This window comes from Phaenicophaeus curvirostris, chromosome 23 (assembly GCF_032191515.1).
Source record: "Phaenicophaeus curvirostris isolate KB17595 chromosome 23, BPBGC_Pcur_1.0, whole genome shotgun sequence".
NCBI classification, from domain to species: domain Eukaryota; kingdom Metazoa; phylum Chordata; class Aves; order Cuculiformes; family Cuculidae; genus Phaenicophaeus; species Phaenicophaeus curvirostris.
Window position 1 is genome coordinate 2,005,881 of NC_091414.1, and position 27,471 is coordinate 2,033,351.

General features: G+C 55.4%; 2 protein-coding genes across 3 annotated transcripts in view; one reads left to right on the plus strand and one right to left on the minus strand.

The window, feature by feature from the left end:
• The window catches only part of C23H1orf216 (chromosome 23 C1orf216 homolog), a 281,686-nt gene that overhangs the window by 56,202 nt on the left and 198,013 nt on the right, over positions 1 to 27,471 (minus strand). The gene's annotated exons all lie outside the window — the stretch shown is intronic.
• LOC138730292 (protein argonaute-1) lies at positions 1,306 to 26,954 on the plus strand. Of its 2 annotated transcripts, XM_069875349.1 has the most exons (19): positions 1,306 to 1,434; positions 10,039 to 10,222; positions 10,949 to 11,069; positions 11,196 to 11,377; positions 11,641 to 11,777; positions 12,460 to 12,594; positions 12,848 to 12,935; positions 14,201 to 14,348; positions 15,052 to 15,171; positions 15,662 to 15,784; positions 16,224 to 16,357; positions 17,583 to 17,767; positions 17,911 to 18,070; positions 18,374 to 18,464; positions 19,946 to 20,140; positions 20,246 to 20,380; positions 21,248 to 21,349; positions 21,977 to 22,176; positions 22,769 to 26,954. In XM_069875349.1, the coding sequence occupies exons 1-19, from the start codon at positions 1,410 to 1,412 to the stop codon at positions 22,875 to 22,877; spliced, it is 2,574 nt and encodes an 857-aa protein (XP_069731450.1). In that variant the 5' UTR covers positions 1,306 to 1,409; the 3' UTR covers positions 22,878 to 26,954. The 2 variants fall into 2 exon arrangements, with proteins under 2 accessions (XP_069731450.1, XP_069731451.1); XM_069875350.1 differs by lacking the exon at positions 1,306 to 1,434 and having other exon boundaries at positions 10,064 to 10,231; positions 10,953 to 11,069.

Sequence of the window (27,471 nt, forward strand, 5' to 3'; positions counted from 1 at the left end):
CTAGGATTTAGAAAACGATGGAATTATACATGGATAACACTGATATGAAAAAGGAGGGGGAAAATTCCCTTTCCTAGCCCTGGGGGATGTAGTTTTTGGATGCTCTCGGAGAGATAGAGCACTGTCCCGAGAAAACACGGTGTCAGCGGGCTCTGTGTCTGTCTGGAACGGTGATTCCATATTAGAGAGGTGCAGTTGGTGGCAAAACCACTTTGGATTTCTGCAGCCTTACTCTACCTCACACAACCCACACCAGGACTAAGAACCTGGTCTCGGTTAGAGCTGTCCTTAAGCAATGCTTCTGGTGTTTCCGATCCCTTGGTCACAGCACAGGGTCAGCAAATCCAACAAACACAGGGGAAAATGGGGCGTTTGTGCCATGGGGCGCCTGCTCCTCCAGGAATAATAGCAAAGCTGCCAACGCAAGAACTAGTTCCCTGGGTGCTTTCTCCTTGGCGGGGTGGCATGAGATGGGTCAAAAATGAGAAAAAAAACATGAAAAAACAATCTCTAGTGGAGGAGCAGAAGGCAGGCCTGAACTGGAGTGGCTGCTGCTGTAGTGAGACACCGACTCCAACCCATCCACCCCCTCCCATCCCATCCTGTCCTACCCCACTCCATTCCATCCCCTCCCATCCATTCCCTCCATCTCACAGAATCACCAGGTTGGAAAAGACCCACTGGATCATTGAGTCCAACCATTCCCATCAATCACTAACCCATGTCCCTCAGCGCCTTGTCCACCCGTCCCTTAAACCCCTCCAGGGAAGGGGACTCAACCCCCTCCCTGGGCAGCCTCTGACAGGGACCAATGACCCTTTCCATGAAAATCATATTCCTAATGTCCAGCCTGACCCTTCCCCGGTGGAGCTTGAGGCCATTCCCTCTCATCCTGTCCCCTGTCCCTTGGGAGAAGAGCCCAGCTCCCTACTCTCCACAACCTCCTTTCAGGGAGTTGGAGAGAGCAATGAGGTCTCCCCTCAGCCTCCTCTTCTCCAGGCTAAACACCCCCAGCTCTCTCAGCCGCTCCTCTTCTCCACTCCCCTGACTAGCTCCGTTCTCTTCTCTGGACTCGCTCCAGAGCCTCAACATCCTTCTTGTGGTGAGGGGCCCAGAACTGACCCCAGGATTCGAGGAGCGGTCTCACCAGTGCCGAGGACAGAGGGAGAAGAACCTCCCTGGCCCTGCTGGCCACGCCGTCTCCGACCCACCCCACCTCACCCACCCCACCCTCCATCTCACCCCATCCCCTCCCACCCGCTCCCCCCGCCCCCCCAAGATGGCGCCTCTCGGCGGGCGCCGCCTTTGTTGGTTCCGTCGCGGGCGGCGCCTGCGCGCGGGGCGCGGCCCGAGCGGCTGCGGCGGAGCGGGGGGAGCGGGAGCGGCGGCCCCGGCCCCGCGTGGATGGGATGGACCCGGGACCCGCGGGAGCCGGTACGGGCCGGGGGGCGAGGTGGGGGGGTGCTGCGATGGGGGGGGGGGGGCAGTGTGCAAGGGGGGGTAACGGGGGCTGTAACGAGGGGGGAGTGTGCAATGAGGGAGTAATGGGGGCTGTAATGAGGGGAGAGTGTGCAAGGGGGGGGTAACGGGGGCTGTAATGAGGGGGGAGTGTGCAAGGGGGGGGTAACGGGGGCTGTAATGAGGGGTGAGTGTGCAATGAGGGAGTAATGGGGGCTGTAATGAGGGGGGAGTGTGCAAGGGGGGGTCACGGGGGCTGTAGTGAGGGGTGAGTGTGTAATGAGGGAGTAATGGGGGCTGTAATGAGGGAGGAGTGTGCAAGGGGGAGTAATGGGGGCTGTAATGAGGGGAGAGTGTGCAAGGGGGGGTAACGGGGGCTGTAACGAGGGGGGAGTGTGCAATGAGGGAGTAATGGGGGCTGTAATGAGGGGAGAGTGTGCAAGGGGGGGGTAACGGGGGCTGTAATGAGGGGTGAGTGTGCAATGAGGGAGTAACGGGGGCTGTAATGAGGGGTGAGTGTGCAAGGGGGAGTAATGGGGGCTGTAATGAGGGGGGAGTGTGCAATGGGACGCGAGTGTGCAACGGGTAGGTGTGTAACGGGCTGAAATGTGGGGTGAGTGTGTAACGGGGGCAAATAATGGGGGGTGAGTGTGCAACAGGAAGGCTGTAATAGAGGTGTGCCCCGGGGGTGAGTGTGCAATGGGGGACAAGGGTGCAATGGGGATGAGTGTGCAATGTGGGAGAGCAACGGGGGCTGTAGTGTGGGGTGAGTGTGCAATGGGGGTGAGTAACAGGGGGGTGAGTGTGCAATGGGGGGACAAGGGTGCAACCAGGGGGTGAGTGTGCAATGGGTGGGAGTGCAACAAGGGTTGTAGTGTGGGGTGAGTGTGCAATGGGGAGGCTATAATGGGGGTGTGCAGCAGGGGGACAAGTGTGCAATGGGGCTGTAATGGGTGGGCTGTAAAGGGAGTGAGTGTGCAACGGGGGGCAGTAATGGGGGTGTGGAATGGGAGGGCGAGTGTGGCTGTAATGGGGGTGCAAGTGTGTAACGGGGGGCCCTGTAATGAGGGGGGTGCAATGGGGAGGGAGCAAGTGTGTAATGAGGGGGCCAGTATGCAGTGGGGCCTGGTTTGCTCAGAGCAGCAGCAGCACCCCAGCTCCCCTTTTCCTCTCCATTCCCTGACCCCCCAGCTCCCCATTTCTACCCCCCATTCCCCTCATCTCACCTTTTCTCTTCCCGCTCCCCCGCTTTTCTCTTCCCGTTCCCCCCATTTCTCTTCCTGTTTCCCCCCATTTCCCCCTCATTCCCCGCCCCCCCATTCTCCTCCATCTCCCCATTCCCTATTGCCTCCCCATCTCCCATTCCCCTCCATTTCCCTCCCAATCCCCCCCGTCTCCCCATTCCCCCCCCCATCTCCCCCCTGGTGTTTGGGGTGCAGGCCCTGCAATGCCTCACGCCGTGACAGCCCCAAGCATCTCCTGTCCCCGTGCGGAGCTGGGCCCCCCCATGTCCCCCCAACCAGCCCTCGGGAGCAGCCGACGGTGCTTTCCATCCCGATCCCTTCTCCTGGGGCTTTGGGGGAGCCGTTCCCCAAAACCCACCCGGTCAGCATCACCAACTCGCATTGCTGGAAGGCACAGGAGGGTTTTAATGCCTCAAATAACTCAGGAGGAAGGGAGGGAGCGATGGCACGGGGACCCTTTGACGGTTCCCGTGCTGCCAGGTTCGCTCCTTGCCGAAAGGCCCCGGCGTGCCGAGGGTTTGACGTGAAACGGCGCAATCGCGGTCCAGCTTTGGTCCTTCCTTACGGGATTTAATGGGAAGCGAGCTGTGGAGATCTCGTGCCTGCGTTACCGTCTGCCTGCCGGCGCTTTGTGTTTGGAGCTGATTTATTGGCCTTGGGAAGCCGTGATTTGGCGGCTGCGCGGCGACGTCGCGGGCTCTGCCGGCGCCTTGGGGCGATAACGGGCGCTGCCGCCTTGGGGCAACGCAGATAACGCTGCTGGCGGGCACCCTCCCTGGAATCTGTTGGGGCGTTGAAACCAATCTCTGGGATGGGGCCGTGTGCCGGGGGGAGTTCGGTCCCCTTTTCCTCCCCAAATCTGGCGTGGGGATGCTTGCTCCCACCCGGCTCACCCTACGTGCAAGGGAGGTGTTCGCCCTGTGTCACCAAGGATCCCACCCTGCCTCAGCATCCCTTCGCCTCCCAACGGACACCAGTGCGGGCTCCGATAATGCTGGGCTGCGACCTGGAAGGGGAATAACGTAGAAACCTGGCGTGTGCCTGGATGTGCCCAACACATGAATATTCCTGGATGTGCCCAACACAAAGATTCCTGGATGTACCCAACACAAAGATTCCTGGATGTACCCAACACACAAAGATGCCTGGAAAGCTGGCAGGGGAATCTAGGACATCTCTGCCCCACAGGCGCTGCTCAGGGAGGCACATCCCTGTGCTGGTTTGAAAAACTAAAGTTGTTTTCCCCCCAACTTTTAGCTTTCTTTATCCCTCACAAACTTCCTCAGCGCTGGTAATCTTAACCGTTGTTTTCCTGTGTGCAACCCTGCAAAAACCCCAAGGCTGTTCCGGCTGTTGGATCTCTTTATCTTCAGGAAACACAGAATCGTATGTGCCTGTTATTGGGATGGGATTATATCAAGAAACAAAGCCGGGAGAAGCACCTTGCCTGGAGACATGGCATGTACGATTTATGTACGATTTATGTATGATTTATCTCTGAACGCTTGCTGCAGCCTCTAAATCCTGGGAAGAACAAAACAGGGACAAGTGGTTAAGGTGGCAGATGTTAAAAGGAAGCCAAACCAGGCAGAAGGTGCTGTTTGTTCGAAGGGCGATCTCTGGAGCTGGGTGTGGGTTTTAACCTCATCACCGGGGCTGCAGTGGGATGCGGAGAGGAGTCGATGCCGCCTTTGTCCCATCCCTCCAGCGCTTGGGGCTGCCTTTGTCTGCTCTTTCCAGCTCTGCACATCTCTGGCTGCTGCCTGGGCAGCGCGGGAGCGATGCGAGACCTGCGGGGCAGGCAGGAGGGGTGTCAGCCTTTTCCCTCTCCAGGTGCCGTTATCAAGGACCCCGGGCTCACAGTGTGGGGTCAGATGAGCCACCCGGTGTGTTTGGTAGAGGTGCTGCTGGGTTGCTTCTCCCATCCCATCACAGGGTCCAAAAAGGGGGACGTGGAGCTGCTGGGCAGGCAGGGCTGGCTCAGCAAGACCCTCGCGGCTTGGCTCATGCCAACGTGGGGCAAGCCATATCCGTGCCGCTGGAATCGCCGCGCTCCCTAGTGCCGAAGGTGCCGTTTTGCAGTCCCTGTGAACGGGTGCGATGGAGCTGGCGATGCTCTCACCACTGTTTGTTGGGCTCCATCACAGCATCTGCTGTTCTCTCTCCCACAGCCTGGACAGCACACACCAGGGTGTGGGAGCACCAGCCTCCGCTGCGGTTGTGCTGGTGTCAGGGGCAGATTCTTAACTTGACACTTTTGAGTTCATCGCCCCTGATTTCCAAGTGAAAGGTTGAGGTTGGATGTGGCACAAGGATGCCCTTTGTAGCGCTTGGTGCTCGGTGTCAAGGATAGAAAGAGCTGAACTGCTTTCAGAGTGAATTTATAGTAAACCAGAGCTCATTTTAGCACATTTCTTGGATGCAGCCACCACAATGCAGGGCAGGAGCAGTGCTTGGGTGGTTCAGACTGCCCTTAGAAGTTGGTCTCTGGACCACGGGACATATTTAATGCAGCAGGCAGAGCCTGCATGGGCATCATCTGCTTAAACTCAGTTTTGAGCCTGGTTGTGCCCAGGGCGACTCAGGAAGGAGCAGGCGGTGGGTGGGTGCAGTGTCTCAGAGATGAGAGGGAGTTTTTTGGAGTCTGGGCTTTACAGGACGGTGGCGGTCACTGCGTAGAGCTGGCAGCTTCCAAGATGTTGAGCCTGGAGACTGGGAAAGCCAATTGCACGCCCCACCAGCAGTCGCCTGATGCTGCTGCTTGCTTTGCCTCCCCAACGAGGCGGTTTCGCTTCCCTGGGGGGTTTCTGGGGCTGGTTTAGGGTGGGAGATGGCTCAGGGTGAGGGTGAACTGTGCCATGTGTCCATGCCACAGCCCCGCTTGCTCCTCTCCGATTCCCAGCTGGATCTTGGCAGAGAGGGGGCTGTCGTGGATGCGCCGCCGCCGCAATAAAACTCCCTTTTGTCTCGACCCTGTTCCCTCGGCCCCTCGGCTGAATGTGACGCGGGAGAGGATTTCAATGACATGGTAATTTCATGCCGTCCCACCGACCAGCTTTCCCTGGGCACAGGCAGCTGTTGGGCAGCGGGTCGCGTTCCCCAGCTGTTACAATAAATAATAGAAACGAACCATATTCCAGCACTAATCACTCCAAACGGACTTTCACCTTGGCATCGCTCTCTGTCGTCGCCGTCTCTGCCCGCAGGTGCTTTGCGTGCACCTGGTGATGCGCTGGTGGTTGGTGGTGATGGTTCTGATGCTCCCAGTGATGCTCCCACCGCCGGCGCGTCCCCAGGGCACGGCTTTTGTGTGCGAAAGTCTGTGATTCCTCCTGGGCTGCTGAATTTATAATGGCAGGCGGATTTCATCCCGCTCACTGGCCGCATTGTGCTGCAGGAACAACATATTCGCCCTCCAGCCCCCGGCCAGGGCACCCGCATTTACATGACAAAGTGGGAGCCTGTGCAGCTTTGCCATGGAGAGTCGAGGTATGCAGAAGCCCCCTGTCTTGTAGGGAGCGGTGGAGCGGTTTTAGGTCGCTTTTTAATAAGGCTTCGTCTTCCGAAGGGGAACCGACGTGTTTTGTTTGGCCTCTTTTCTGCTGCTCCGAGCTGCAGCCGGGGGCTGCGGGCACGAGGTGCCTGGGGATGCTGCATCGCGTTGCCTGGGGTTCCCTGGCACAGCATCCTCCGAGCCAGGTGAAGCGTAGCTTTTGGGGGATTTTCTCCAAGGCAAATGGTGCGGTGCTTCCGCAGGGATGTGGTGTAAGGAGAAGTGAGTCCAGCCTGCGTGTTCACCAAGGGGCTTTGGCGTCTCTCCCACTGGTGGCGAAGCAGACAAGGCCAGGGAAGAGCCAGTCTCGCGCACCGGAGGTGCCGGATGCCGCAGCTCCTCTTGGGAACTGCATGTCACCCCAGGTCCCCCTCCCAGGCTTTGAGGTCTTTCCCAACCCTAATGATTTGGTGATTCTCAGGTCCCGGAGAGGAGAAGCTGTGGGTTCTGGCCTTGCTGTGGTTGCAGGGAAGGCAGCGGAGAGCAGCTGTCCTCCAGTTGGGTGCGCAGTTTCTCACTCGAAAGGCAGAGTAGGGTCTGGAGGCTCCAGCAGCGCTGGCAAACACCTCTTTGATTGCGAATTGTGATTTGAAAAATGCATCAGCTTGCAGGCTGGGAGCTGGCACTCGCCAAGAAATGTTCGTCATGTGGAGACATGAATTACACTGTGAGCAGCTCATCTGAAGATTGGTTTCATAAAACGCACTGCCCCTGGGGCACAGCGCAGCCGTTTGGCTCGAGGGGCTGGCGCCTGTCCTGCCCCACTGCCTGCAGGAGCCCGAGCCCTGTGTGCCCTCGGAGACGCCATCCTGGTTGTTCCGCCGCCCTGAGTCCCACAGCGCCTTGCCTGAGGAGGCACTGGGGCCAGGTCAGCGCCAGCTCCTGGTTCCTGCCAGATTTTGGAGCTGCTGGGCTCCTGCTGAAGGGCAAGAGCAGAGCAGGGACTGGCTTTGCAGGAGTTGGTGCTGCACTTAAGCACTGGGATGCTCGCAAGGGACGTCCTGCAGTGCAAGGGCTTTATAGAATCATTGAATGCCTGAGGTTGGAAAAGACCTAAGATCATCCAGTCCACCTGGGCCCCTGCCGGCTCGTGTTTAGCCGCTGACGACCAGCATCCCCAGGTCCTTTTCCAACTGCTCTTCCCTGAGCCTGGAGCGCTGCGTGGGGTTGTTGTGGCCCAAGTGCGGGACCCGGCTCTTGGCCTTGTTGACTCCCATTCCATTGGTCTCAGCCCGTGGATCCAGCTTGTCCTGATCCCTCTGCAGAGCCTTCCTGCCCTCCAGCCGATCCTCGCTCCCACCCAACTTGGTATCATCTGCAGACTGAGGGAGCACTCGATCCCCTCATCCAGATCATGGATATTATACAAGACTGGCTCCAGGTCTTGCAGAGATAGGTTGCAGAGGTAAAAAGCAGATCTAAAGCTTGGTTTGCTGCTCTTCTGGTTTTCTGTTTCTGATATTTTTAGCCTGGGATTGAAATCTGGATTTAAAAAGCAAGTGGATGGGAGCAAGGGGTGCTAAGAGCACCATGTGTTCCGGAGCTGAAATTGGAGCCGGGATGCTGTTTGGGGGCTGACTTGGACAGTTGGCCACCCAGATGGAGAGCTCCAAATATCCCCTCAGTGCGCTCCCCGCACCCGGCCCAGCTGGCCCAGACCTTGCGGGGTGTGAGAAATGGGTAGGAGATGCAAACTGGGACCGGTGGGGGCAGGATGGGCAGTTCCTGCCTCGGGGAGAGCAGTGTTGAAGGCTGCTTGGGCAATGTTTTAAGATGCTGTTGAGTCCAAGGGCGCTGTCGGTTTAGAAACACAGTTCTGTTTGGATATTGATGCCCATGCTGACATCTCCAGGTCTTTATTTTAGGTCCCTATAATGGGTTTTGTGGAAAAGCTGGTACTTCCCTCTTTAACAGTTTGGAACCCACTCTGCTTCAACATGAGATTTGGGATTGTTTTTATTCGCTGCCTCTTATAACTCATAGGAGGTTTTCATTGAACTGGTTTAATTTTCTCTGGTTTTTATGAGCAGCTTCCCCAGAGTCAGCCTTCCCCAAGGATGTGACTCCTTATTTTTTCAGTTGGGAACGATGCTGGGGAGGGATTAAGGATAAAAGAGATGTTCAGGTGCTGGAACTTGAGTTACCCCACGACTTGGAGTTCGAAACGTGCTCGTTGCTCACCAGTGTAGGTGGTGCAGGTCCCTGCTGCCAGAGCATCCAGGGAATTGCATCCCTGAGGAGGTGGAGACCCGCAGCTCTGCTGGTGCTGCTCTCCCACCAGAGATGCCACAGGGAGCGAGGTGCTGGGGCTGTTGCTTTCCTGGGCTGTATTTTCTTTCCCTGGAGCAGATGTGATCCCTCGCCTTGTCCTGCTGGGCAGAGCCGCCCCATTGTGCTGGCAGTGGCTTGTAAATCAGCGGGGCAGGAGCTGGCTTGGCTGCCAGACAAAGGCTGGTGGGGCTCCCCACAGCAGGACCACCCCGGCGCAGGAGCAGAGGGAGCCTGCGAACCCCTTCCCTGCTAAAACTGACCCTGAGCCGAAGAGGTGACGTACTTGGAGGTCAGGGCTGGAGGAGGGGGTGGATTGCACCCACCAACGAGGTCGTTCTGCTTGTGGCAAAGCCCCTTGGCAGCATTAGGTGGGGGCTGTCTCCTCAGGTTTGCAGCAGCGTCCCGTTCCTCCTCTCCCCGTGACCCAGCAAGGCCCTTGGCGCTGTGGAGCTGTCAGACCTTGGCTATTTTTGGCGCTGCCCTTACAACAAAGTGCTCCGTGTGCCAGAGCCCAGTGTGGGTCGGCTTTGATGTTCCCATTGCTGCCGTGCAGTGGGGCAGGCAGTGCTTGGTCCTCTCTGTGCTTGTTGGTTGGCAAATGCTCTTGTGCAGGGTGGGATGCTAGGGATGCCCAGAGAGATGCCGTGGAGAGGGATTCCTCCTGCAGGAGCTGGGGAATCATAGAATCATGGAATGCTTTGGGTTGGAAGGGACCTCAAAGCCCATCCAGTCCCACCCCTGCCATGGGCAGGGACACCTTCCACTGGTTCAGGGGCTCCAAGCCCCATCCAGCCTGGCCTGGAACACCTCCAGGGATGGGGCAGCCACCCCTGCTCTGGGCAACGTTGGCCAGGACCTCCCCACCCTCATAGGAAAACAGTTCTTCCTAAGATTTCATCTCCATCTCCCCTCTTTCAGCTACAAAATCCGTCCCCCCTCATCCTGTCCCTGCACTCCTGACCAAGAGGAAGGGATGGGCAATGAAAACACCCCACAGCCCTGGGAGGGCTGGCCTTGATCTAAGTATATCCTCACTCATCCAGCGTGCCGATGTCTCCCAGACGCTGCCGGCGAAGGTTGCTGCTGCTGTGCAGACCTTTGGCAAGGTCTCCACGTACTTCTTAAAGCCAGGGCTGGAGAGCTTCTGGCCGCTGTGCTGGTTGTGTGTGTATTGCAAAGTTTCTTGTGTGAAACAGACCTTGAAGTGCAGCTTGGAGGCCATGTCCTGGCTGACTTCAAAGCTTTTAATGTGGACATTAGGTACAACCTGTCCCTCAGGAGAAGCAAAAGCGGCTGCCTGTCCCTCAGCTGGTTGGGGAATTGAGTTATGGGCACTCTGGTGTTCACCAGACTGTGGGTGTGCCCATGGTTGGGACAGGCAACTGGGATTTGCCACGTCCTACTGGGGGTGTGAGGAGTGGGAGACCTCCTGTGGTGATGGAGAGCACTCTGTCTGTCTGTCTGGGCACGGGGTTCCTCCCAGCCTTCTTGACCTGTTTTCTCTCCCTACAGCTGCAGGCGCTTACCTGCCACCCTTGCAGCAGGTATTTCAGGCGCCGCGTCGGCCCGGGATAGGAACCGTTGGGAAGCCCATCAAGCTCTTGGCCAACTACTTTGAAGTGGACATTCCCAAGATTGATGTGTATCATTATGAAGTGGATATCAAACCCGACAAATGCCCACGCAGAGTCAACAGGTAAGGCAAGTATTAAAGGTTTTGGCACTCGTTTCCCACTTCCAATTTCTTTGTGGAGTCTCCAGAAGTGCTTGTCTCCCTCCTCAGTGGTGGAAACCATCAGGGGGACGTGGTGGCAGGGGTCACAGCGCTGCCCAGTGCCCATGGCTGGCTGGACCTCACCAACCCTGGTGCAGCCGCACTGGCCCCTGCCCCTGACAGCCTCAGAGGTCCTGAACCTCCGCACAGTCCCCTGTTTCTTCAAAGCAGCTGTGCTATTTTGGCAGCAATCCCGTATTTAAAAATAGCCGGCCCCAGACCTCAGGCCATCGTGTTCTTTTCTTTGTTTTCCTTTTTGACACCTTCCTCGCTGCCTGTCCCCTCCTGCCCCGGCAGCCTGGGCAGCTCTGCGCCCTGAGAGCTGGTGAGCAGAGGCGGTGGCCGCTGTGTCCCCTGCTCTTGGTGACCATAGGCCACCTTTGCCCCTCGTGGTGGGTTTCTGCGAACTGTGTAAACTCCTTTTGCTGAAGATGATGTTCCAAGCTATGGGGCCAGGTGTGTGTCTGTTTCTCGGGGGCCCCTCTGCCTGGAGCGGTCTCAGCTCTGCTCCTGGGTGCCCTGCAGCTCTGAAGTGCCCCAGGCAGGGACACCAGGGACCAGGCAGGTCGCAGAAGTATCAGGCTGTAAAGAAACCAGCAAAACGAACCTTCCCTTCTCTCCTCTTTCTTGCCCCGCTTGCCTGTGTAGGGAGGTCGTGGAGTACATGGTACAGCACTTCAAACCACAGATCTTCGGTGACCGAAAGCCAGTCTACGATGGGAAGAAGAACATCTACACTGTCACAGCCTTGCCCATCGGAAATGAGCGGGTAAGAGGAGGTGGTGACCCCGCACAGGCGAGCACGACCTGCCCTCGTGCCTGGGAAAACAAACAACCTCCTCCCCTTGAGCCTGCAGGGATGCCATGATCTCTTACCCTTCTCTTCTGCACCCAGGTTGATTTTGAGGTGACGATCCCGGGGGAAGGCAAGGACAGGATATTTAAGGTCTCCATCAAATGGATGGCCATCGTGAGCTGGCGCATGCTGCACGAGGCCCTGGTCAGCGGGCAGATCCCTGTGCCCCTGGAGTCTGTCCAGGCGCTGGATGTTGCCATGAGACATCTGGCTTCCATGAGGTACCTGCACCCAGGGGCTGCGCCGCGAGCACCGCCTGTGCCAGGGAGGGGACCGGCTGCCCCTGGGAGGCTGTTCTGGCTGGGGCTGGCCCTGATGGTCTCTGGGAGGAGGCGGCCGTGCCCGTGCTCTGCTTGGAGCGATTGCTCAGGATGCTCCAAGGGGATAAACGGAGTGAGGCAGCTGGAGGGGCTCAGGGGTGCTTTGTGGTCGCTGCCAGTGGGGCTGGCATGCGTCGTTTGACATGATTTTCCCTGGTTCCTAGATACACTCCCGTCGGCCGCTCCTTCTTCTCCCCTCCCGAAGGTTATTACCACCCACTGGGAGGTGGCAGGGAGGTCTGGTTTGGTTTCCACCAGTCGGTCCGGCCTGCCATGTGGAAGATGATGCTCAATATTGATGGTGACGTTATTTTTCATGCTGGGGAATTGCAGTGGTGGGGCTGGGCATGTGTGGGGAGGCTGGATCCGGCCGGCTCTCAGTTCATCTGCTGGGGGAGAGGAGGGACACATGGTGGTATCAGTGATGTGGTGATTCTGCCCGTCTTCTTGGCGCTGGTGAGATCCTACTTGGAGCCCTGCAACCACCCCTGGAGTTCTCAGCACAGGGAGCTGTTGGAGTGAGTCCAGAGGAGGCCACAGAGATGATCCAAGGGCTGGAGCACCTCCTGTACGAGGACAGGCTGGGAGAGTTGGGGTTGTTCAGCCTGGAGAAGAGAAGGCTGGGGAGACCTTAGAGCAGCTTCCAGTACTGGAAGGGGCTCTAGGAAAGCTGGGAACAGGGTTTTTAGGTGGGCCTGTTGTGACAGGACAAGGGGGAATGGTTGTAGGCTAAGGGAGGGGAGATTCAGACTGGTTATAAGGAAGAAATTTTGTACAGCAAGGGTGGGGAGGCCCTGGCACAGGTTGCCCAGGGAGGCAGTGGAGGCCCCATCCCTGGAAACATTCAAGATCAGGCTGGACGGGGCTCTGAGCAATGTGAAGTGGTTTAAGCTCTCCCTGCTTCTGCAGGGGGTTGGACTGGATGAGCTGTAAAGATCCCTTCCAACCCAAAGCATTCCATGATTCTGTGATCTGTCCCGCAGTGTCGGCCACCGCCTTCTACAAAGCCCAGCCCGTAATCGAGTTCATGTGTGAGGTGCTGGACATCCGGAACATCGACGAGCAGCCGAAGCCCCTGACGGACTCACAGAGAGTGCGTTTCACCAAGGAGATCAAAGGTAGGGCTGGGGACCGTCCCTAGCCAGGTGCTGCCCCAGGCACAGCCGCAGCTTGGTGCCCACCAGCCCCTGCAGCGAGGCGGGAGCATGGGGGGTACACATTGAAAATAGCTTCTGGGGCCATCATGTGCTTCACGGGGTGTCTGCAAATGGTTAATTATTTAAGGAAGGTGGTGGTGGTGACTCAGGGAAGGCGGGCGAAGGGGAGTCGCTTCCGGTGACCGGTGACCGCTGTGTCTCTGTCTTGCACCAGGACTGAAAGTGGAGGTTACCCACTGCGGGCAGATGAAGAGGAAATACCGTGTGTGTAACGTGACCCGGCGGCCGGCCAGCCACCAGACGTAAGGCGGGTGGGAAGATGCCCTTGGAAAAATCCAAGCTGCTCTCCTTTTTATCAGCTGCCAGCATCATTAGGGAAAGCTGGACAGCAAAGTCCAACCTCTTTGATGGCAGGAGGAGATGTGTTGGTGCTCTGCAGCGGTTTCGGGCGCAGCAGCTCCGTGCCATGCGCAGCGAAGGCGAGCGGGAGGGTGGGAGCGCAGAGGATGCTTTGTCTGGCAGGCGGTGCACTGCAGCGGGTGGGAGCTGACATGCTAAGAATTGTCCTAGTTTTTACCTCCCAGTTTGGTTTTCTTCTTTCTTAAAATAGACACTGCCAAAGCAGAGGTTTTGTCAGGGGATAAAAGCGATTCCCTGCATAGGAATTATTTGCATGTGCCCGGGAGCAGCCTGGGCTTGGACTCCCCTCTGTGTCAGGGGTTGCCTGGCTCCCTGCATCCTGGGCTTCCCTTCCTGTCCAGGAGCTGCCCTGCTCCCTGTGTCCTGGGCCTTTTTTCATGTCCAGGGCTGACCTCTCCCTCCCCACAGCCCTGTCTCCTCGCTGCGCAGCACCAGCTCCGGGTGTATCTCGCTGGGGTTCAGACGTACATCCTGCTTCCCCCAAGCTCCAGCATCCGTGGGTCCCAGCCCTCGCGCTCGGCTAGCGCAGGAGGAATGTGACACCTCTCCGGGGCGCTGGGGCTGGCTCATCTGTCTAATTTTGGCTCCATAAGGAATATCAGGTCAATTATTCATTTTCACAGAGCTCTTCCGGGAGCCGGGAACAGCTGGTGCTGAGTGAGGCTGTGGGTGGCATGACATGTGTTGGCCTCGCCACCGGGAAGTCTGGGGGCTCTGTTCCTGTGGTTTTGAAGGGAGAGATGCACCCTCCTGTTCCTGTGCTCTGCTCCATGCTGGGAGAGGCCGGGGAATCTTTGCCTGGAGCTCAGCTCGGCTCCCAGGGATGGCACCACACGCAGAAGTCCTGAGTGCCAGTGAGCTGTATTTATGTACCTGAGAGCGGCATGCGTGGCATGTCCTGCAATAAACATTTGCCCTGATTAGTGGGATTAGTGAGGGAGAGCTTTATTTAGGGCCCTCAGTCCCATACTGGGATCAGAGTATTCCTGACTCGAGTTCTGAAAATACCACTGTTGTGCTTTTTATTTTCGTTTGCGGAGTGGGAGCCGGCCAGGTCCCTCTCCTCCCAGCCAGAGTAAGCAGTGCTTGAGCTCTGCGAGTGTCTGTTTTGAGGAGGCGCATCCTTCATGTCCTGCCTCTCTGCCAGGTTCCCCCTGCAGCTGGAGAGCGGTCAAACCGTGGAGTGCACAGTGGCTCAGTACTTTAAACAGAAATACAACCTGCAGCTGAAATACCCCCACCTACCCTGCCTCCAGGTTGGCCAGGAGCAGAAACACACGTACCTGCCCTTGGAGGTGAGTGTTGGCTCTGCACTGTTGGGTGCTCCGCTACCACGTTCAGTTCTGGAGCACCTCCTGTACGAGGACAGGCTGAGAGAGTTGGGGTTGTTCAGCCTGGAGAAGAGAAGCTCCAGGGAGACCTTAGAGTAGCTTCCAGTGCTGGAAGGGGCTCCAGGAAAGCTGGGGAGGGGCTCTAGGTCAGGGAGTGCAGGGACAGGACAAGAAGGAAGAGTTTTCAGCTGAAAGAGGGGACATGGAGATGAGATCTTAGGGAGAAATGTTTTGCTGTGAGGGTGGGGAGGCCCTGGCCCAGGTTGCCCAGAGCAGTGGTGGCTGCCCCATCCCTGGAGGGGTTCAAGGCCAGATTGGATGGGGCTTGGAGCCCCTGATCCAGTGGGAGGTGTCCCTGCACATGGAGGGATTGGAACTGGATGGGCTTTGAGGTCCCTTCCAACCCAAACCATTCCATGATTCTATGATGATTCTGTGTGACAAAATTGCAGAGCTGATGTGTCGCAGCCGCTGTTGCTGACCTGGCAAGAGCTACATCTAGTGAGGGAAGGAGGAGTCTGTGCTCTAAAAACGCCATTTCCCTGCAGCTGTAGGCTCAGCTCCCCTGGTTTGGGGCTGAATGCCGTGCCCGTGGGGCAGCTCAGCCATTCCCCCTGTGTCTTGCCTGTCCCTAACGTGCGGCTGCTGTCTCTCCTGTGCCGTACAGGTGTGCAACATCGTGGCGGGCCAGCGGTGCATCAAGAAGCTCACAGACAATCAAACGTCAACCATGATAAAAGCAACGGCCAGGTCTGCCCCAGACAGGCAGGAGGAAATCAGTCGCCTGGTATGTGGCACAAGACACTGAGAGGACCGGGAGGCCCTGGCCCAGGTTGCCCAGAGCAGGGGTGGCTGCCCCATCCCTGGAGGGGTTCAAGGCCAGGTTGGATGGGGCTTGGAGGCCCTGATCCAGTGGGAGGTGTCCCTGCCCATGGCAATGGGTGGGACTGGATGGGCTTTGAGGTCACTTCCAAACCATTCTGTGATATCAGCATATGATATGACTTTCGAGAACAGTCTTTCACCAGTCTGAACCTTCCCACTGAGCCTTAAATCTGCGGAGCAGGCTCTGCTCTTGGTTGTGTTTGTCAGTGCATCCAAAAATCAGGTCCCGTGTTGGTCAGTTTGAGGACAGGGTTTAGCCCTGTCTCTCAAACAACTTGCATTTCAGCTCTAAAGAATGTGATTTCAGGTGCCCGTGTTTCCTGGCTGGCTGAAGCTGTGTGGGTTGCAGCAGTTGGTCTCACTCGTTCCCATGCCCTTCCTTTCCTCTGCAGATGAAGAACGCCAGCTACAACCTGGATCCATACATTCAGGAGTTTGGGATCAAGGTGAAAGATGACATGACGGAGGTGACAGGGAGGGTCCTGCCGGCACCCATCCTGCAGTACGGAGGCAGGGTAAGCGGGGCTGCGTTGCTCGTGTGCTGGGCCTCGCTGTGGACAGAGGTGCTGTCACACCAGGAAACGCTGTTTCTGAGCAGAACTTGTGCTGCATTTGGAATTATAGAGTAGAGCTAGAATTTTCTATCAGACTGCCTTCACTTTGGGTTTTTTGGGAGTATAACCTTTGGAAAGTCATAGCCAAGAGTCATTTGGCGACAAAATTGAGCCGCAGAGGAGAGGGCTGCTCGGGGCGAGGCAGCTCATGTGAGTTTTCCATCACCTTTGAGGAGCTGAGATGTGGAATTGCCCATCGCCGTGCACCCTGGAGTGCAGGGAGTTGCCTGCAGCGGGGGTGAACGGCGTTGTGGTGGGGAGCGCAACCCTGACACGTGCGGGGGCTCCCCGGGGGCTGGGCAGGACGCGGCAGCGCTCTGATCGTCTGTTTGCCTTGCAGAACCGGGCCATTGCAACTCCCAACCAAGGCGTGTGGGACATGCGAGGGAAGCAGTTCTACAACGGCATTGAGATCAAAGTCTGGGCGATTGCTTGCTTTGCCCCGCAGAAGCAGTGTCGAGAGGAGGTGCTGAAGTAAGGAAAAGGGCAGCCCGCGCGGGTGGGATGATGTGAGGGAGTCGTAGCTCGTGGTGCGGCCGCTTGGCTGCTCCCAGCCTGGCTCTGCACATCCTTTGTCATTAACGCTGGATCTGAATTGCTCGTGGTGCAAATTTGATCTGGGTTCAGTTTGCATCTTCAGTCTCGTTTCTATGAGTTTATCCAGAGCTCCTGAGTGTTTATCCTGGCTGCAAAAAGTCCCCGAGCCATCGCAAAGCCTGACAGGCTGGAGGAGCCCATCCAGCACGTGTGAGCTGGCAGTCGGGCGCTCCTCGATCAGCTCTTTGCATCAAGTAGCTGCGGTATCAGGTGATACTGCCAGCCCTAAAGCTGGAACGAACTCTTCCAAGCTGCATCTCCTCGTAGAGGTGGGGTTGTGAGGGATTTAATTAACAGCTTCCCTATCACCCTATGTGAAATGGATGTAGGAAGCGTCCTAACTTACCACAGGTTTTAATTACAGAGTAGTTTTAGTCTTTCTGAAAAGCTTTGGTAGGGTAGAGCTTCTCTGCATCGGTTGCAAAGTGACACGGAGCAGGGATGGTTTATTTATTTAAGGAAGTGGCCACCTTGGCTTTGGATTCTCCTGGGAACTCGGGTTTCTCCTGACCGAGAGTGAATGCATCGAAGCAGGCACTTCATGTGCCTCTCCGGGTGTTTTGCACAGTTAATGTTTGGGATGGTTTGGAGCTGCTCAAAGTCTCCATGTCTGCAATAACCGGGCAGAGGTGGGAGTGACCCCGCGCTCCTCATCTGACCCCATTGGGGCAGAGCTAGGCACCCCGTGCTCCTTCTGCCTCTCCCTGCATCACATTTATCCTTGGCAATCCAAAAATCCGGAGTGTGACTGAGCATTTTGTCCAGTTTGGTAAGTGAAGGCTTGTATCAGCTTTGCCAACCAGCTGCCCAGGCAGCCGCTCTGCTCCCCCTTCTCCAGCTTCCGAACGGAGAACGGCTCGTAGCTCCATCACAAGATTCACTGCCTGGCACTGAGAGGGGACGATTCTGCTCTAACGTGTTAATCTTGCATTTCCCTCAATGTGTTCTTGCTGGATGCTTTGAAACGGCAGGCGCAGTGACGTGATGTCCCCATCTCCATCCTGTGCTGCCGTGTCCCAGCTGCGGGTCCCTGTTTCTTGCTCGGTGGCCGAGCTGCCGTGCGGGTGGGCTTGGGGCTCACTGCTTCTCCTCCCGGGCACAGGAACTTTACGGACCAGCTGCGCAAGATCTCCAAGGACGCGGGGATGCCGATCCAAGGCCAGCCCTGCTTCTGCAAATACGCCCAGGGTGCAGACAGCGTGGAGCCCATGTTCAGACACCTCAAGAACACTTATTCAGGGCTTCAGCTCATCATTGTCATCCTGCCAGGGAAAACACCAGTGTACGGTGGGTCTGGGGCAGGGGCGTGTGGGGAGAGGAGAGCAGGGCTGGCTCTGCTCCTCCCGCAGTGATTTCTCTCCCTGTGTCCGAGGATGCTGCTGGGAGCCTTGCAGGTCGCCTGTGTGTTCATCTGCTTCCTCTGCCTGCAGCTGAGGTGAAACGCGTTGGGGATACCCTCCTGGGAATGGCCACGCAGTGCGTCCAGGTGAAGAATGTGGTGAAAACCTCCCCGCAGACTCTTTCCAACCTCTGCCTCAAGATCAACGTCAAGCTTGGCGGGATCAACAACATCCTTGTGCCTCACCAGCGGTTCGTACAGCCACTGCCTCTCGTTTTTTGAGGCTTGTTTCCCAAGCACCTGGTGGTGCCGCCCACCTGGTTTTACCTGGGGTAGAGGGAGCCTGTGGGCTGCTGCCTGAAGCAGCTCTTTGAAACGCTTCTGAGCTGTAGATTTGCGGTGTGTCTCGCCTTGTAAGGAGCTGTTGATGTGCCCAGGCCAGAGCCCAGAGGTGGGAGGTGTCTTCTGGGTGATCCGCTCTCCTGTGACAGGCTGCGCATCACCCTGAGGTGGCCCCAAAACACTGACTGCTGCTTTCTCGTTTCTCCCACCAGCTCTGCCGTCTTTCAGCAGCCGGTGATCTTCCTCGGGGCCGATGTCACCCACCCGCCGGCAGGAGATGGGAAGAAACCCTCTATAACAGCTGTAAGTTCCTTGTCCCGGGCCAGGCTCGGGGCCCCAGGGCCCTGCAGGGGCTGTGTCCTTGCTGTCCCCAAATGACACCTCTGCAGGTGGCCCTGTGCCCTGCTCTGTTTCTGGTCCTACCGCTGGGGCAGTGGGTTCCAGATCCCTTCCTGCCTCTGCAGAGGAGCTGTGGTTTTGGGGAGGTGCCGGGAGAGCTGGCAGCTGCCAGCAGATGGGGCTCGTGATGTGCCGGACCCCGCAGGGTGTGTGGGGAGCTCGGTGCAGCCATCCCCAAACACCCCCATCCCGCACGGCAGCCCTGGGAGGGACCTTCACCAGCTGGGAGAGCTGGGCTTTAGAGGTGGTGAGAGACTAGAGGGACTGGGCTTCTTCAGAGCCTATTGGGGAGGAGGATTTGCCTTCCCCTCAAGTGAATAGGGAGCCTCCAGCTAGTGAAGTGCTGCTCGTGTGCCGGTGCAGCCAGGCAGCAGCTCGCACCCTTCTTGGGCTCTGATGTTGCTGTGTGCTCGTTGAGGCAAAGGAGAGTGTTGGGTTCTCGTAGCGTCTGTTTTAATTAAGCACATCAGCATTTTCCTATTAAGTTCTTAACTTTCCAGGACTCATAGCTCAGGTTTTCCTTGGCATGCAAATTCCTCTTTAGAGGAGGGTTTATTTCTTAATTGGAAGGGGTTGGGAATTGCTTTTGGCCGTTCGCTGAAGGTGTGGGTGGGACAGAACAGTCTGTTTCCTGGCGGCAGCGCTTCCACTCTGAAAACATTTTCTGTGTTTTTGTACACGACCACTGTGGGCTTTTGTATTTTGGTTTTTTTTTAATTTTTATAAAAGATTTTTTGAAGCTGCAGGGGAAGAGAAGGGTTGAGCCTTCAGATGGCCTTGATCTTGTCCTTGGTCCATTTTTAAACAGACAATAGAAGAGTGTCTGTGGCTGAGGCCAGAGGAAACATTCCTGTTGAGCGCATCAGCTCCAGCACTGCAGCCCGGACTCCAGAGCTCCGTTTGGGAAGCACACGTTTTGTACCCCTGGAGTGTCATTGCCCTGACCAAAACAGGGTTTGGGGTCACAGAGTCCCTTGTGGAAGCCAAAAACATCCGAAGGACAGAGGGAAAAAGGCTTATACAGGCAGAAAGGGCAACATCGCTCCCTGCTCTCCTATGGAACAGGAGGGTGAAACAGAGGCAGAGCAGCAGCAGCCCCCACAGCCACGTTGCTCAGTGGTACCAGCCAAGTTGTCCCGCTGGAAATTCCCATGAACACTCCAAGGAGAGCGACAGAGGGTGGAAACGGGATGTGTCCACGACCAGGGATGTCCTCTTTGGGCGCTGGTTGCCTGCTCAGTATTTGCTGTCCCGTCTGTGAGCATGGGGTGCTCTGCTCACTGCCAGCTGTGGGTGTTGGAAGCAGATGGAGGCTTGGAGGATCCCACGTCCCCTCTGTCCTTCCCACTGTAACGCGTGGGCCTGGCCTGTCTCTGTCGCTGCAGGTTGTGGGCAGCATGGACGCCCACCCCAGCCGGTACTGCGCCACAGTGCGCGTGCAGCGTCCTCGCCAGGAGATCATCGAGGACTTGTCCTACATGGTGAGGGAGCTCCTCATCCAGTTCTACAAATCCACTCGCTTCAAACCCACCAGGATCATCTTCTACCGGGACGGCGTTCCCGAGGGGCAGCTCCCTCAGGTGAGGACCCATCTGCCACCAGGGCTTCACGGGGTTCCTTTAGGGTGCACGGGGACGGCTGCATGCCAGCGTGTCCCCTCACTCTGCCTGCTCTTGTCTCTCCAGATCCTTCACTATGAGCTCCTAGCAATCCGAGATGCCTGCATCAAACTGGAAAAGGATTACCAGCCTGGCATCACCTACATCGTCGTCCAGAAAAGGCATCACACCCGTCTCTTCTGCGCAGACAAGAATGAGAGGGTGAGCGCCGCAGAGTGCCAGGGCCGGAGGCAGCTGCTTCATCCCCAGCCCTGAGGAGGAGCCAGCTCTGCCTTTGCTGAGGGGAGAGCTCACCGCTGGCAGGCAGAGTTCTTTCTCGATTAGAACATGCTGCTGGGTTGACTCCCACATCCATGCGGATTAGGCTGCTTCTAGAAAGCCAGCCAGCTGTTTGCTGTTATTATGGGTTACTGGGTGCTGATGATCCTGGTGGCTCTCCTGAAATAGCCTCTGTCGGCGTGAAAACATCTGGTGTTTTGGCGGTAGCTGCAGCCGCTGACGTGACAGGATGAATAACCCCCTGCTCGCTCACAGCTTGTTCCCGTGTGCTGTGCAGCAGCGCTGGTCGCTGTTGCTTTTCTAGATTTGATCTGAATTGAGTGGTTAGATCTAATCTGACTAGACTCTGGCTTTACCTGACTGTGAAGGTTTAATCCTAGGAACTGAGGACAGTTCTTGATCAGGGTGCAAATCTCCAGTACCTCATGGCAGAAGCTCAAGCTTACGCTCTCTGCAGAGGTCCCTGAGCTGTGCTTGCTTAACCCTCATTCCCACAGTGGGATGGGGCAGTAGCCGGCCCTCACCCTGCCTACTTCCCTTCTGAAGCCGGTTGCTCCATCTCCCTGTCATGCCCTGTCCTGCCATGTTGGTACTTGCAGGAAATGCCAGTGAGCCTGTTCGGGCCCGAGGCAGAGCGGCTGGGCTGCTCCTGGCCCCTTTCATCGACACTCTGGGGGCAGCTCTGCACGGTGCTCTCAAACTCAGCTGCTAAGATGAGGACCCTGTGCTGTGGCAGCTGGAAATAACCAAACTCTGCAGTGCCTCGATCTCTCTTTCTATTCCCTCTAGATTGGGAAGAGCGGGAACATCCCAGCAGGAACAACAGTGGATACTAACATCACCCACCCCTTTGAATTCGACTTCTACCTGTGCAGTCATGCAGGCATTCAGGTACGGTCCCTTCCAACCCAAACCATTCTATGTTTCTGTGTGGCATGTACTCCATTTCTCTCCCAGAGCCAAGGATCTCTCCGAGATTTTCCTCCTTCTAGTGGCCAATTCAGCAGCTCTGTCAGCTGGCGTCTGAGCGTGCCGGGCTCACTGGGGCGCCCGGTCATCAGCAGGGACCTGTTGTCTGGCCGGGAGCGCTGGGGCAGCCGTCCCTGGAGCTGGCCGCTTTGCAGCTGCCTGGCTTCAGGCAGCCAAGATGAGTCAGAAACTGTGCTGAAAAAAATGCACTCATTTCATCTACAGTTGCTTCCACAAGGGAAGCTTTTGGCTTCCTTTCCCTCTGCAAGGACAGCAGGGAGCTGGCCTGGATGGCTGGGGAGCCGGTGTGATACACGATGCGGTGTGTGGTGTTGGGAATCGAGGGCAGCAGCATTAGTGCTGGTTTGCACCTTGGTGCTCAGGACTTTCTGCCTCGTGGTGTTTGTGCACGTGTGAGGTTTTCAAATCAGGAAAAGCACCGGCATCTGTCCTGCCCAGGCTTCTGCCGGGTAGTTTGAATCAGGGAGGGGCGCGATGAGGATGCGAAGAGCTGCCTGCACCTCTCACGTTGTTCTGGCTCCTTCCCAGGGTACGAGCCGGCCATCCCATTACTACGTGCTCTGGGATGACAACCGGTTCACCGCGGATGAGCTGCAGATCCTCACGTACCAGCTGTGCCATACCTACGTGCGCTGCACGCGCTCCGTCTCCATCCCGGCCCCAGCCTACTACGCCCGATTGGTGGCGTTCCGAGCACGGTACCATCTCGTGGACAAGGAGCACGACAGGTGACGGGGCTCTTCCTGCAGTCCTGGGGGTGGAGAGGGGCCACGGGCACCCTGCTGTGGTGTTTGGAAGTGCTTGTGTTGGAGCAGTGTTGCAGCAGAGTCTTAGGTGCCAGCCCTGGGGAGAACTGGGGGTAAAGGAAGGTTAAATCCCACCCTGAGCTCGTCCTGGGCCTGGAGGAGCATCCCTGGGATGTCCGAGTGTTAGCAGGCACCTTGAGGTGCTGGAGTTGGATGTTAGGAACAGGTTCTTCCCCCAGAGGGTGGTGGAGTACTGGAACAGCTCCCCAGGGAAGCAGGCACGGCGCCAAGCCTGATAATATTCCAGAAGCCTTTGGCCCGTGCCCTCATAGTGTGACTGTTGGGGTTGTCCTGTGCAGGGACAGGAGGTGGACTCGATGATCCTTGTGGGTCCCTTCCAACTCGGGACATTCTAGGATTCTTCTGTGAATCCCTGCAGTGCCAGGCATTCCTGTGTGCGGCGTTGAGACGCCCTCCTGTGCTGCCAGCGCTCACGGACCCTGATCTCCAAGGGGGATTCTCAGTGTTCCTGGTGGGGGGAATACAAATTAATTACAATTTCCTTGATTTTCAGTGGTGAGGGCAGCCATATATCTGGACAGAGCAACGGCAGAGACCCCCAGGCCTTGGCGAAGGCTGTGCAGGTTCATCAGGACACTTTACGTACCATGTACTTTGCTTGAAAGCCTAACTTTTGTTACCTCACTCAAGAAAGCTTTCAGATTTGTAGGAGCCATACAAAAAAAGGAAGCATTGGGACAACCTTGGTTTTTTTTTTTCCAATGAGAAATCACTGCAGGGCAGGCAGCGTCGGTTCGAGGCAGGAGACCAGCACCACGGGACAGAAACATCCAACACCTCCGTAGGATTGGAAGAGAACGATGATGATGATTATTATTATTATTATAATTATTTTTTTTTAAGTTTCTTTCTGGCTTTGCAAAATTTTTGACCTGACCAAACACACGAAAGGCATTCAAGGAAGGGATAAAACTTCCCGGGAGGCAAGTTTTTCATTTTTAAGATGCAATACTCTAGACTGCTGACTGTGACGCGGCCGATGTGGTCCTCCACTGCCCGCCGGGCGCTGGTAGGTATTTTTTGCGGGGGTGGGGGGAGGTGGTGGGGGGAGGGAATTTTTAGAGCCTTAAAACAGAAAACTAGATTTATAAAACTAATATTTTAGACTATGAGATGCTTTAATGGGTTAAAGGGGAAAAAAAAACCAACTAGTTTATAGGAGAATTCTAACACTAACAGTTCCCCGCCCCCCCCGAGAATCCCCCACCCGTACGATGTAAGGCACCCTAGCACTTAGCTCGGAAAACTGTCTTCCTCGCGTTCAAAGCTAGTTTAGCTGCTGCCACTTGAAGCAACAGTCACAGACTTTGCCATGGGTGAGTGCCTTACTACGATGCTGCAAAATTCCCATGTTTTTAATCTCGTAAGGAGAATAGGAACCTTGTCTGGATGGCGGTCCCTATTTTCCAGCGGAAGGAGTTCAGTTCCTATGGTCCTAAGTTGCAGTTTGTGTTCGATCACGACCTCATGGTGGTTAAACTCCAATGCACTTTCATTTTAGGATGCGTTTAATGGCTGCTGACCCAGTTTTGTTTCCAATGTTACTACTTGTTATTTAAAACTGTTTCTGACAAATGGGGGCATCTCCATCCCATGAGGACAGAAATCACTATCGATTTTTGGTTTTTTTCCTTTTTTTCTTCTTTTTTTTTTTTTTCCTGAATTTGTATGACGGACACCGGGATTTTTTTACTAGACATTATTTTTATACGATACTGAGTCTGTTGCCAAAACACACGAGTCGTTAACACTCCGAGTTTACATCACGGCACCTCCTGAGGCTTGTGCGCTCACGCCAGAGATCTCTAACGTGTCCTGTCCGATGACTGTTACCTGCCGCAGGGTCCTCCTCGGCGCCCGGCTCGGCTGCTCCCCGAAGCACCGCGATCCCCGACTCCAGCACTCCCCAATCCGTCACCCTCTCTGCTGCTAGGTTTTGCTGCTCTTTGTGTCGTGGTGTCACTGATCTCATGCACAGGGGTTTTTTTATTCTGAAAGCACACCAGGTTTGTTCCTTAGTGAGAATGGTGAAATCCTTGTTATTGTCATGGGGGAAACTCCTCCTGCTTTGTGTTTGTAAAAGGAAAAAAAAGCCTTTTTCCCAACAAGTACAGTAGCGACTGCTTTTTGGAGTCGTTTTGCTGCACAGAATGACCGTTACGCACAGCGGGGCAGTGGCAGCAACTCATTCCCCACATAATGTGGGCAGGTTATCCGGGGTTTTCTTACATGAAAGTGTGCGCAGCGCTTCCTTGGAGAGAAAAAATGATGTGCAGGCTCCTCCCAGGCTCTCAAAGGGCAGCGCTCTCTTCTCATTTCACTGCCAGCCACGAACCGTTTCCAGGCAGACCCACCGCAAGCGCTGCCCCTGGGCAGGACGTGTGGGTAGAAGCACACCTTTCCATTTTGTACGCTCTGACGTTCAACCTTGCCTTCATGAAAACCCCATTGCTCGTGTCGGGCCCCTGATCTGTCCTCACGCCAGGAATTCACTCCACCTGTTTTCTTTTTCTTTGTGAGAAAGGAAGACATCAATATGCTATGCAAACTAAGTGCTGAGCCCACTGCTGTCACGTGTTGTGAAGATCCTACGTTTAGCACAGTCCTCTTTGTCCTCAAGACTCCAGTATTTGGTTCTTCTTCTCCTTCGCACCTTGTGTTGACCTCCACTGCTGTATATCCGCAAGGTGACGGGGAGGAGACCAGGAACTATTCATGGTCAGTAGGTAGGGAACTCTTAGGAAGGCTTTTAGAGAGTAGGGAATGCATCAACACTAACGTCAACATGAGAAGCCTACATTCCTATACACAAGTGCCTGCATAGTGACACAAATTCAGCACCTCTCCATCCCATCCTCAGAACTCTGGCTTGGGTTCATTGAAAGCAAAAGGATCTCAGAGGGGTTAGAAAGCCCCTCGTTAAGAATAAAACCAGGGTTGAGGTCAAGGTTCTCTCTGCAAATCCGTTTGTTCACCAGCATTAGAGCGGGCAGCACCCAGCTGCTGCTCTGCAGCGAGGGGCGAAGGTATTTTGGTTTCTAAGTTTTTATTTTAGTGTTTTAGTTGGGTCTAGAATTCCAAGATGTCTTTTAGTAGCTGTGGCATAGCGCGTGTGCCATTTTTAACCATTTGAAAAGAGATAGTGTGGGCATTTACAGAAACAGCTTGTCTCTCTGTAACGATTTTTTTTTAACCTTGAGACTTGAAATGTAAAATGGACCTTTAAGATTTGCACTCATTTGTAAGGTGGCTGTTCATAGAAAACTATGAATGAAGACTCGCTGATGTAGCACCTACTTTTAACAGCAATTTTAACTACACAAAAGCTTCACAGCTTCTGAAACTCTCAGCTGTTGACTTGCAGATCGCGTTCTGCCCTTATTTCACCCTCTGCATTGGGTTTTCATGGTTTTGAATCAATCCAAAAGCCAAACTCAGTAGCTGCTGTGCCCTCAAGACCCTAGTTCCATGTTGAAGACATTTAGGAGGGGTTTGAGCTACCCGCATGTTTTGTATCATGGACTATGCACTGTACCTTCTCTGTGGCTCCGGCATCCAGCGTTTCCACCCTGTTCTTGTCCGAGATGCAAATGAATAACTGCATGTTGAGGTGCTGTGCATTTTGCTCCCCGTAGTGGATAGGTGTGAACCCAGAGACATATCAGGACTTGTCGTTAGCCACAACCCACCCCCACGGACATCGCGAATGGCTCCGAGTCTCTGCCTTCTCCACGCACACATGTTCCTTCTGCAACTGGAACCATCGCCAGGTGCATGTAGTTTCGTGGGAAGAGGAGTAACTTCCGCTTACCTGTCAGTTGTGGGGTGCTGTTTGTTTCTCTTAGCTCCTATCCGAGCAGGGTGGGGGCAGAGCCGCCCTCTCCCCCAGCTCCTGGGGGCGGCCGGGGGGGGTCTGGTGTTTGCAAGCGTACGACCCGACGTCTGGTGTCAAAAAAGCCTCAACGTTGCCTCGCGGAAGGTTGTCTTCTTGGAAAATTAGCGTGAAATAGAAGAATGTGATCCTTTAGGAAAGGGAAGCCAAGCAGCAGGACAGCAATAAATATGTGAAATTCATATCTTTGCCTGAGTGATTTGCACTTCAAGTTGTGAAAGAGAATTTCTGGGACTCCAGTGCTTTTGTGTTTGGTTTCAAGCCCCTTTCGTACCTCCTTTATATGAGCAAGCGTTGAACTGTACACGGGGTTTACACAGGACGCTCCATTTGGGTTGTTTTTCTTGTGGGTTTGTTTTCTTTTGCTTTAGCTTGAGCTCTGTGCAGTCCCTTTGTTAGGCAGACATGAGCGGTTGATGTACAGTACTTACGGAACGAGCAGCAGCACAAAACTTATTTTATTAAGAAAATATGGCTTATATTTTAAAGGTCGAATACCAATTTTGGTTTTTATGCGTGGAATTGAGACTGGTAAAGAGTAACAAAATCCTTGGATCAGGCCAAAAGAAGACACTGTAAGATCATAACCACCTCGTTATTAAAGCGGTGTGATTCAAGAGCTCCAGCACATGGGATTTGTATTTGGTTTGAGTTGAGTTGGTTACCTTTGTGGGGTTTTATTTTGTTGCCTTGGTCCTGGTTTTTGCTTGCAGCTCTGACTTTGCAGTCCCAGTGTCTGTTACCCTGTAACTGTTGGCAGAAGACCTAAATAAAAGCAATGTGACTATGTCGGGTGCCAGTCCTGAGTCGGATTGCGTGGGGAAGGAAGGGGGCACGCGTAGTCCTGGCTGCCCACCTGAGAAGGGCTTAGGGAGCAGCGGGGAAACGTTGACAGCAGCTGAATTGCCTCCAAAGCTGCAGAGGATCCAAAAGCCCTCAGACTTCAGTTTAATAAGAGAGACACTTAAATGATCAAATGTCATCAATCCGAGAACTGACTTTGTTTAAGCTCCTTGGGGTATGGGAAGCAAACCTCAAAATGAAGAGGCCACGGAGATGCTCCGAGATGTCCCCTTCCCATATGAAGACAGGCTGAGAGAGTTGGGGTTGTTCAGCTTGGAGAAGGCTGTGGGGAGACCTTAGAGCAGCTTCCAGTTCGGAAAGGGGCTCCAGGAAAGCTGGGGAGGGGCTCTAGATCAGGAAGTGCAGGGGTAGGACAAGGGGAACACTTTTAAGCTGAAAGAGGGGAGATTGAGATCTTGGGAAGAAATGTTTGCCTAGGAGGGGAGGCCCTGGCCCAGGCT

What these genes read in the sequence shown, in the direction of transcription:
- LOC138730292 (XM_069875349.1), top strand. Translation starts at nt 1,410, where the DNA reads ATGGACCCGGGACCCGCGGGAGCCG. An exon ending in CGGCCGGCCAGCCACCAGAC is followed by an intron (nt 12,936 to 14,200) that starts GTAAGGCGGGTG and finishes CCTCTCTGCCAG; the next exon opens with GTTCCCCCTGCAGCTGGAGA. An exon ending in AGAAACCCTCTATAACAGCT is followed by an intron (nt 18,465 to 19,945) that starts GTAAGTTCCTTG and finishes CTGTCGCTGCAG; the next exon opens with GTTGTGGGCAGCATGGACGC.